At 40.1% G+C, this 11,590-nt stretch overlaps 1 protein-coding gene across 1 annotated transcript in view; it reads right to left on the bottom strand.

The window, feature by feature from the left end:
• Positions 1-630: 630 nt before the first annotated feature.
• Positions 631-11,590, bottom strand: part of LOC136879383 (probable cytochrome P450 6a14) — a 42,083-nt gene continuing 31,123 nt past the window's right edge. The window contains exons 3-5 of the mRNA XM_067153201.2: positions 8,954-9,175; positions 1,645-1,896; positions 631-1,558 (exon numbers count right to left, since the gene is read on the bottom strand). Coding sequence (XP_067009302.2) covers positions 1,392-1,558; positions 1,645-1,896; positions 8,954-9,175 — 641 coding nt within the window. The 3' untranslated portion in view covers positions 631-1,391. The remainder of the gene's footprint in view (positions 1,559-1,644; positions 1,897-8,953; positions 9,176-11,590) is intronic.

Raw genomic sequence — 11,590 nt, 5'->3', positions numbered from 1 at the left:
CATATCAAAACCTGCTCCTGGATGAGTAGACTCTAAATATGAATTTTGGTCGAGATCTATTCAGCCGTTTACCCGTGATGGTGGGACAAACAGAGAGACAGACAGACAAACAAACACGTAAACTAAAAACCACTTATACGATCTTGAGTTGACGAATAAATATATAAAAATATGTCGAAATAAATCATATTACAGATAGCGGACACCTAAATATGTATTTGTAAGGTTGAGGGAAGTGAACCAGTTAGATCATAGTTAAACCATGTACGTCGAAATATTGAAATCGTTCTCTTTTATATTGTTTGTTCTTTATAAATGGTGTGGACTATATCTTTTTATCTGAACCGACTCAGTTAATTTATAAATGTTAGGATTTTCAGTTTGCCAAAACTAATTTTGAGTAACGATTTATAAACTGCCTCAAAATTTAAAATACTGTTACCATATGTTTTCTTTTTCAGGTTTTCCACAGTGAAATGGTCTAATACGAGCCCATCGAAATGTGGATACAAATTAGGCTTACGATGTATTGCAAGTTGTTAGTTATTACTCAAAATTAGTGTCGGCAAACTGCAGAACCTAAGAGTTGCAAAATATACTTTATTTCCTAAATATTACTGTTTGCTGGTTATTTAATGGCATTCACATCTCTTTTCATTATTTAAAATTTAGTTGTATTTCAGTGAAGCAAATTAACAAAGCGAGTATTTTATTAAAAAATAACAAGTGAGTATTTAATTCAAAATACTAATATTGGCATTAACAAAGAAATTTATGGAAGAAAATGATTCACGTTATAACAGAAAAGCAACTTGGTAGTAATATTCAACAATAACTCAAGATTTCATGGTCGCATACAACATAAATTCAATAGTAATTTGAAATGTACAACCATACAATCTGAAAGTACATTGTTTTACAGGAACAGATTAAGTGATGTGTTTGGGCCTGATTTTCCACAGTGAATTGGTCTAATACGAGCCCATCAAAATGTGGATACAAATTAGGCTTACGATATATTGCAGTTGTTAGTTATACATAATTTGAATATGAATCCATGTGGATCCTAAAGGATATGTATTTGGTTGAAATACATTTGTAAAGTTTCAATATTAAGGCATTACATAACAATACCATATCATATGCAATATACTGGATTACAGTGCAATTTAGGTACATAGCTTGTCATGGATTTATTACATTTATGCTAGTTTACAAAGATTATACAAGGTTAATACATATGGCAGGTACTAAACATTATTTTCACTACACCGATATTGAAATTAATTCACATATCAGATATCAGTTACAATATACACAATGTTACAACAGTAGAATAAAATACATAATAAAAGGTACATTTTAGTTGCTCATGTATCTCCTTAACATAACTATGTCCTTTTAACAACCCTCAGATTTATTCCACTAGTACTGGCGAGAAGAGGAGATTTAGGATTGAGTTTCAGTGGAATATCCGTGCTTTCACAGACTGAAAATTCGAAGTTGGACAGCAGAGTGAAGAGTCCGATCTTGGACTGGAGCAAGCCAAACCTCATACCTAAGGACAGAAGGATTCATAGTTATGACATGATGAACAAATCTACATAAATTAATACGACGAATTGTCTTGATTTCTACACTTACCGATGCAATTACGAGGTCCTTCTCCAAACGGTAGATAGGAAAAGTTAGGACGTTTGGCCTTATTTTCAGTCGTGAAACGATCCGGGTCGAATCTTTCAGGATCTGGGTAGTATTTTGGATCGCGATGTATTGCAAATGTAGGAATCATTACCGAAGTGCCCTTCTCTAAGATGACACTGGTACCTGGTATGTTGTATGACTTGAAGGACTGTCTCGCCAGGTTTGGAATCGGTGGGTATTTTCTCAGTGTTTCTGAAAACAATTGCATAAAACACATTAAATGAGAAGAAGAAGGGGTCGAGAAGAGTACACAATTATAATTCCTGTTAACAAGTTTTATGATTTGTTCCATTTTTTCTGCTTGCTATGTGGTTTACGTTGCACCGATACAGATAGGCTTTATGGGATAGGACAGGTCTGGGACAGGTTTAGAACCCATCATATCCCGAATGCAAACTCCCAAGAAAAGCGTAGCCAACTCGTTCGGCGCTATGATTTTCGAAAAGCTTTCACGGTGTTGTTAACAATATTGAACTTGTTTAATTTTTTAACATCTTCGGGCCGATTGAACAAGAGTTACAGGTAGGTTAAAAGCTATATCTCATGCCAGGGCTGAGGCAAAAGATAAGAAAATAGCACGAAGAATGCCCGTATGAGCATGTATGGCGAGAGTGTGGAACTGAGCAGGTTTAAGGTAACTTAAAGAAATACAAATTTAAGATCAAGCCGAAAGTAAATGATAACGGCGAAAGTGATAATGGACTTCACTGGAAAGGGGGTGAATGAAATAGGGTACACATGCGTGCAGAAAATCTGACATATTCCTTAGATCACAGAGGTGTTGTTTCTTCAGTAATGTTTCCACAGTTACCTAACTAACACTTGGAGTCATCCAGCTCTTGCTGCTGCTTTCTATGACTGACTTGAACTAAATCCGGAGAAACGAAACTGAACGAATGAACGACGTTATGTTCGATGTGAAATAATAGGGAGTGAAAAATAGCTTCCTTTTGTGAAATTTGCTATAACTGGAGTAAATAAGGAGAGGTAGGCTATGTTAGAGACTCAACCTTGAAGAGATACGCCACACTATTAGAAGTTTTGAATTTTGTTTAGTAATAGCCTTTTTAATCGTTATTTATACAGGTATTATTGTGCCATACAATGCCAATAATTTTTTATAGGCTGTATATATATATTAATGTGATATTATTTTTATTGAATATACTACTGTGTAGGATGAGCACCACATGTGTTTGTTTATATTAACTTTTGTAAAAACCGAGCACGATAGCTGCAGTCGCTTAAGTGCCGACAGTATCCAGTATTCGGGAGATAGTGGGTTCGAACCCCACTGGCGGCAAACCTGATGATGGTTTGCCGTGGTTTCCCATTTTCACACCAGGCAAATGCTGGGGCTGTACCTTAATTAAGGCCACGGCCGCTTCCCTACCACTCCTAGCTGTTTCCTGTCCCATCGTCGCCATAAGACCTATCTGTGTTTCTGCGACGTAAAGCAACTTGCAAAAAAAAAAAAAAAAAAAAAAAGAAGAAAGAAAGAAACACAAAACAGTTTTGTAAACCTTAGAAGTGAAGCTTCCACGGTGTGAAGAATTATTTAATTTAATTTCCGGGTTGAACCGTGTTGTACTTGTGCGCACATCACGTCCAGTTTGCCGACGTTTCGAATACATTGCAGTATTCTTTGTCAAGGCGACTGAAATACCCCTACTCGATCCGAGGTAATCAGTCTCCCAGGCAGAAATTACATTACTAGAGTGGCCTTGATCTTGGCCTTTTATATCCTAGCCTTTCTGGCTGACGTAAGCCCTGGCTGTCTCGTGCAACCCCATTACATAACAGCGCGGGCAAGCCCCCACTACCTGGCTGTGACACATACTTTCCAGAATTTTCACGAGACAGCCAGGGCTTACGTCAGCCAGAAAGGCTAGGATACAAAAGGCCAAGATCAAGGCCACACTCAAGGCCTGAAATAACGGTCGAAGGGCTATAATCACTCACTGGTCCCCCGGGACCTATGAGAATTGGTGGCTGGTAGTAGTGTAATTTCTGCCTGGGAGACTGATTACCTCGGATCGCGTAGGGGTATTTCAGTCGCCTTGACAAAGAATACTGCAATGTATTCGAAACGTCGGCAAACTGTACGTGATGTGCGTACAAGTACAACACGGTTCAACCCGGAAATTAAATTAAATAGTTTTGTAAACCGGTGATGAACAATATTAAAAATATAATTAGGATTTTGAACTTGAAGTTAAATTTCTCATTTACATGTTTGTGTTCTATTATTGAGATAAAACTATATTTTATGAATTATGTTTACATGAAAACAGTTTAAATTTGTTTCTCATTAAATTATTTTAACAGTATTCAAGTAGCGAGAACTCAATGGCAGTGTTACCCTCCATTCATCTTGTGATGGAGTTAAGAAACTTGTCAGTCATGTTGCTAAAAGATCGGCGGGTGCTGAGACGGGTGGCCACAGCTGGTCCAGGGATTTACAACTCTGCATACCGACCAACCAACCGAGCAGAGAACCAGTGGCCACGGCTGCATTTGGTAATCAGAGAGGTGCTGGTCCCCACAGTCGCCTCTTCTGAGAATAGTTTTCCGTGGTTTTCCATTATTCGGCACTAAGGAGAATTCCAGGGCAGTTCCTAGTACAGGATACGATCACCAACCCCCTCACCTTCGCCATATCGAATCTCTCGGCTAGCGAGAGGGCGTTTCCCTCTAGGTGGCCCGCTTCCCCCTTCAGGAGAGCAATGAAAACTTGTATTAGGTTAGGTTGCTCGAGGCACTCAAAGGGGGAGGAGGTTGACAATGGAGAAGGTGGGGCAGTTAGATATAGCAGTACCATCCTAAATCCCCCTTTCTGCAAGCGCCACATTCCCTACACGCAAGTGAACATAAACCAGAACTCTCACGGACCCCTGGCTTGAAGGATAAGAGAAGTTTATCATTTATTTAACTATGAAAATTTGCAAATTCTCAGCATCTCTCGTAGAGAAATCCCTGTGAGTTTTTCGCTAAACAAGGAAGAAATTCCTATGAAAGAATATAAATCGCTTTGGGAACACTTAGTCAACTGCTGTCAAATCCTTGCTGACCTTTCGTGGCGCCACAGCAAGAAGTTTTGATTATTTTACGGCGCCTACTCAGGAAATTTTAACATACACTAAGGAACCTGTTGGGCCTGTGCTGGCACAAAGGAAGGGTAGACAGTACGAAGGATGCTATGTGGTAGAACTGGACATGATCACTCCAAAATTAATTATCGTATCTGATACATCAAAATGTATTAAAAAATCGACAAATTTCTAATGCCTTCTACACAAATAACTTAAATTATTTTTACTAAAATACACTGAGGTTAGACATAATATATCTCAACTCCACATGTTCTCGCAGCTGATCATTAATGCCAGCCATGGGTGTTACTTCAACACACTGCCTCAACACATAGTTCACACTGCACAACATGAACAGAAATCTTGTAATCTCCTCTCCCTCTCCGATGTTGCCAATGATTACCGGCAGCATGTGCTGGCTGACTAGTGCTTCAATCACGCAAGCGAACCACGAACTGTCATTCTGTTACAAAGTTGGATAAAACAAATGACACTCGGGCGAAACCAGGAGGGGACTTTGACGGATCTCAGATCTCTGAGTGAATTCCCGGTAAATTATTCTTAAATACTCCTAGCTTCCTGGTTGATCATATTTTCTCTGCATGTCTTAAGTATTCCTCTAAATCAATTACTTTGGCTTTAAGTATTTCTAATTCATCAACCTTCTCTGTTATAATTCTCAGTTTCTCGTTTACACACTCTTCTATCTCTTTCATTTCATTACATTGTTCCAGAATACGGTTGCTAGTTCTTTCCACCTGAAAAGCCTTTCTCATTATTTGTTTGACCTTCTCCATCTCTTCCCAGCCAATTTATCCCACTGGTTCGGGACCAGGATTCCTCTCAACACCAATTACAAGTAAGACTGCCACTACTTCTGTCACCGTACGAGATACCTGAAAGCCCCACTGTTGCTAGTTACTCTTCGCACTACCCCTACGTTCAAACTTCACACGGCCCTGCAATCGACCTATGGTCGCCCGATATTGTTCAGCAGCAATCCGCATATTCCTCACTCAGCACTCTTTATCAGCACAATCTTTCGCTTCGCTAACTCGGTTACAGCAGTGAGTGACCTACGGTAGGTAATATTTATCGTCTAACTTAAAGAGAAATAAAAAATGAAGATTAGCGAACTGAATGTCACAGAAATATTTACTGGGGGAGTTGACTGTGCGGTTAGGGTCACGCAGCTGTGAGCTTGCATCCGGGAGATAGTGGGTTCGAACCCCACTGTCGGCAGACCTGAAGATGGTTTACCATTTTCACACCAGGCAAATGCTGGGGCTGTACCTTAATTAAGGCCACGGCCGATTCCATCTCACTCCTAGACCTTTCCTATCCCATTGTCGCCACAAAAGCTATCTGTGTCGGTGCGACGTAAAGCAAATAGCAAAAAAAAAAAGAAGAAGAAAAACAGAAATGTTTGTGACTAGCTAATGTACCCGTGCCTCGCTACGGAATTCTACATTGTATACAGAATTCTAGGTTAAGTACTGTACACGTCGTTAGTAAGATTGTAGTAAATGGCACGACCCTTAACGTTGCCCCAGAAACGCGACGGGGAAGTCTTTTCTGATGTGAAGACTGGGTTAGGGAATTTTCATTTCAATGGCAGGCCTTCTTACCTACTATCAGTCACAAACAAGTTGGGGAGTTTGCATTATGATGGGAGGTCCATTTGCCTACTGCCATTCACAATCAAGTTGGGCAGTTTTCATTATAATGGCAGGCACTCATTCTCTATCTGCCTTTTTACGACCTCGGAAAGACTGTCTTTGTGGTTTTCCGACTGAAATCATCAAAAGTAATTCCAATGACGTCAGTGTCGCAATTAAAAGCAATGCTAGCAGATGAAATACTCGATCAAATGAAAAACGGCATTATTTCTCACTTTTAATTATCGACCAGTACTATGCTGCCGATCAAATAGTGTCAGGTTCCAGAGTTGAAATGACCAGGCGGCAACAGCCATGAACATTCCTCTGCCATTATATTCCGTTAAGTGTGCACACTCCTCATTCCATCAGCGCCTCAGAGTAGGGATCGAATAGCTGGAATGCCATGATGAACCAGTGTGTCACGTACAAGTAGTATCTGAAAATTTATGAACCAGAGGAATGACATGCTGAAGAAGGATGTTATCTAACTCTCCAGATACTTCCCGCCAATATTCAGGCAGGTTGTTATACTCATTACGCATCAGTATTTCCATCTATCGGAGATGAGTGGCAGCAGAAGAAACAGAGCATATCACACCAAACAATGGCCAGTGTAGTGTTATTGTTGATCATATTTATGTACTTTTGATATTGTGGGCCTTCACATTTAGTTGTACTCCAACTCTGTGATATTAGGGCACCTAATGTAAAGGGAGTCCTCCCTTCTTTCATGAACCCCTCTTATCTTATTCTTCATGCGTTCGTTGCTTAACAATTTTTTTCATTTTTATAATCATCATAATTCTCCTTGTCGATATGGACCGATGACCATGCTTTTTTACATCTTAAAACAAGCATGACATAAACCATCGCAGTTAACACGACTGAACAATATTTTCCTGTCAGCAATGCTCGGTATTGACATAGAGTAAGACAAAAGTCTAAATTCACCCAAATTCATGAATTATCTTATCATAATTATCTCCCCTGTGGGTGGGGGTGGTAGAATAACACCCACGGTATCCTCTACCTGTCTCAAGAGGCGGGCTCTGAACTTAGGAGCGCGGGGTGTGACCACGGGGCCCTTAGCTGTATCCTGACATTGCTTCCACTTGTGCGAGACTTCTCACTTTCAACTATCCTACCCGACTCCGACAGTATTACGTGTTGGGGCCTAGGAAGTCTTTAATTTTTACGCCTTTCATGGCCCTTGCCTTTCTTAGGCCAATACATTAATTTTTCGAAGTGTCGGACCCCTTCATTCTTTTTCTCTGATTAGTGTTGTATAGAAGATGGTTGTCTAGTTCTACTTCCTCTTAAAACAATAATCACCAACACCACCATTCTTATCATAGTGTACTGTAGAACTGAATAAGACATAAATGATCAGAAATTGCATTCTCTATAACTTTTGTTATGTAGTACTTTTCGATAGGACCACTAACCTCGGTACTTACCATTTCATTCAGAGTGAAAAACATTTATAGCCTAGACTGTAGTTCCTCATTCCCCGACTTTACATACCGATTTTTATTCGATTCTGTTTACCCATTTTCTCGTGGCTCAGCGTTAATCTGGACTTAGCAACACAAAGTCAAATTTATGAATATTTCTGTTATCATAGCCGGTACGGTAAAAATATAGGACATAAATGATCTGAAATTTACGTCTATACAACTTTAGTTACGTAGTATTTATCGATAGTTCCATTAATAACATAAATATTTGAAAAATACATTTTAGACCTTCCCCTAAACTAGCATTTCTTTCAGCGTGAATAAAATTATTTATAGCCCAGATTATAGTGGGTCATCCCCCGACTATAAGTACCGATTCTCATTAAATTTTCTTCAGCCATTTTCAAGTGATGAGGGTACATACATACATATGACAGAAAATTAAAAAAGGCATTTCCTTGCTCCTGTGGACATGACCGATACAGAAATACCATTGTAATTATAATTCTAATCTTATTTGATATAGATGAAAGTTAACATTATTGCTGATATCACGAGGCAAAGGAGATCCTGCTAAAGCGCTGAAGAATCCGCAATGCAGTTTCGATTTAGATCTACCATTGGTGAACACTAGTCTTCCACATGAACGTAGAAGAAATAATTTGAATCCCATAAAGGAGTACCTAGATTTCTCGATTAATTCCTAACTACGACTTGGAAAATCCCTAGAAAAATGCTGGGCTTACTAACGCTATAAATTGTAAACTGCTAGGCTTCGTCTCGTTTAATCTTACAACGCTCTTGAGGAATACCAAATGAACTACTGCATAAGAAACCCCCGGAATATTCACAAAACGCTTTGAAATCCTTCAAGAATAGCGGTTGAAGGAAAGGTTTTCACTGATTAGATGTACATCGTACATTGTTTCATTTAGGAGGCATAAGGATGACCTTTTGCATGAATGTACATCACCTTATAAACTACATGTTTGTGTAAACAACCATTGTACGTACTGATATTATTCCATCCATATATTACCTGACAACACTCTGTCCAAGTACTCCATGTTCTGGATGGCCTCGTACGTGATCTTTCCATCACACTCCTCCAAAGTATTGTCCACTTCCTCTCTCAAGCGAGCCTGGATGTCCGGGTTCACCGCCAATTCATACAGAGCGAAGCTTATAGCTGTTGAGGACGTTTCGAAGCCAGCAAAGAAGAAGACGAATGCTTGAGCGGCCAAGAGAGAGTCTGTCATTTCTGCAGACATACAAGAGAACGAGAGGATATATAAGACACAGAAATGTACAAGTTGTGAGACGAATGTTTCATCTCTATACTGTCTGTTACCTGCAAGAACAGATTTTGATATGAGAAGGTAATTTTATGAACCCTGTTTAAATACTCTTTACATATTTTAAGAAATGAAAGATGAAATACCATATGCGGGAAAACAAACGACACTGATGTCTTCTAAATGTGCACCATCACTTCATGACTTTTCAGAAGATTATTGAACTTGTTGTAAGGATACAAAATGTGACGATCTCTTCATTCTGAATTGGTTAATATTCGTAGGTGGGTCATCTGTCTTGAAACCTCTTTCAACATGCCCCATATGTAGGCATCCGGGGGCCATGAGTTCCGGGGATCAGCAAGGGTACGGGAATGGAGTTCCACGAGAAATTAGGCGATCTCCGAAGTGTTGTTGCAAAAGGTTAAACGACTCCCCCACGATGTTGGCTGTAGCTTCAGCTTGCTGAATCCATAATCATTGGAGGTGTAAGTCTCTGACGCCAAACAACGGCGCAAATCTCACACGAATGGGGTAATAAAGATGTTTCTGTGGACTTGCTGGTCCACTGTTTTTGAGTTCTGTGCAACACCCTCGACGAAATAAAGGCCCAATATTCCGTGACAGGATACACCGCCAAGTTTAGTAGTTTCTGTATAACTACCTTAGGTCGTTCAAACCCTAAAGAAACAAGTTGTTGCCGGTTGATGTAGTCATCAATGTGAATATGGCTTTGATCTGAAAACCCTTTGTTGCAGACGAGATCTGAATCCTCCTACGCTATAGACAATACTCAGCTCTAATACTGCAATCGGGCTCCCTCGTCCCTTTAAGCTAGACGCTGAGTAACTTAAATGGGATATGCAAATCCACCCAGCTCATTTAACACTTGTGGAATAGGAGTATCGCTCAAACCGAGGTTGAACGATGTTCGTCGCAGATTACAGTCTGGAGGCTGTATCACCTGTTGGGGAAGACGTCCGTGATTCTCCTTTGTAGTAACGGCTCTTGGGTGTCCTGTTTTCCCCTTTCGTTGACATAAGACGATGCCGCATGACGGAACTTGTCGACGACAGCTAACTTAATTCTGTAATTAAATCTTATTAAATCCCTCACACCTTGTGGCAAGAGGTATAAAATACATAGAATATTTTGGTGTATGGCTCCACCCACGATATCCCCTTCCTGCAGTACAAGGCGAATTAAAGGAGCACCCATGGCGTGGCTCTGGATTACGGTTACGGAACTGTGAATTGAACCTCCTCTGGAAGGGATGGTTTGAATACATCCATAAGTGATCCCTGCCTGTCGTAGAAGGTGACTAAAACGGTTGTGTTGTTATGGGTCTTCTATCGAATGTTAGTTGTAGTCCGATTCAAAATTGAATGTACCGGGCGAGTTGGCCGTGAGCGTAGAGGCGCGCGGCTGTGAGCTTGCATCCGGGAGATAGTAGGTTCGAATCCCACTATCGGCAGCCCTGAAAATGATTTTCCGTGGTTTCCCATTTTCACACCAGGCAAATGCTGGGGCTGTACCTTAATTAAGGCCACGGCCGCTTCCTTCCAACTCCTAGGCCTTTCCTATCCCATCGTCGCCATAAGACCTATCTGTGTCGGTGCGACGTAAAGCCCCTAGCAAAAAAAAAAAAAAAAAAAATTGAATGTGCTTTTCACGTGGGAATAGTCCCATACGTGAGACTACGCTCGAATACCCAGACGGTATCTACAACCCGTCGGGTTGGTGCGTCATTGTGAGCGATGGCAGGGGGAATTAAACACTGTTATGAGATGGACAGCAGACAATGTTAAGAATTTAAATGAGATGAAAAGTCAAGTTGTAAGTTTCCCTAAGAGGAAAAGTGTTGATGGGGTGATATAACTCACGGAGAACACTGGAAGTATCTAGGTCTTAATATAAGGAATGATCTTCATTGAGGTAATCAAATTAACGAGTTTGATAAGAAAGTTTACAGATCTTTTCATATTGTTATGAGAGTATTTAGGAGTTGTAGTAAGGATGTAAAGGAGAGGACGTATCTCTGATAAGACCTCAGTTATAATATGGTTCTAGTGTATGGGACCCTCACTAGGACTACTAGATACCAGAAATGGAAAAGAATTCAAAGAAAAGCAGAACGGTTTGTTCTGGGTGATTTCCGACAAAGGAGTAGTGTTACAAAAATTATGCAAACTTAGGGCTGGAAATACTTAGGAGTAAGAAGAAGAGATGCTCGAATCAATCAATTAATTTCAGTTATCAAACAATCAATACTGATATACATTTAGGGCAGTCGCCCAGGTGACAGATTACCTATCTGTTGCTTTCCTAGCCTTTTCCTAAAAGAAATTGGAAATTTATTGAACGTCTCCCTTGGTAAGTTA

The sequence above is a fragment of the Anabrus simplex genome, chromosome 1 (genome assembly GCF_040414725.1).
Source record: "Anabrus simplex isolate iqAnaSimp1 chromosome 1, ASM4041472v1, whole genome shotgun sequence".
Taxonomy (NCBI): Eukaryota; Metazoa; Arthropoda; class Insecta; order Orthoptera; family Tettigoniidae; genus Anabrus; species Anabrus simplex.
Note: the sequence above shows the minus strand (reverse complement) of the source record. Positions and strands in the feature narration are given on the sequence as shown.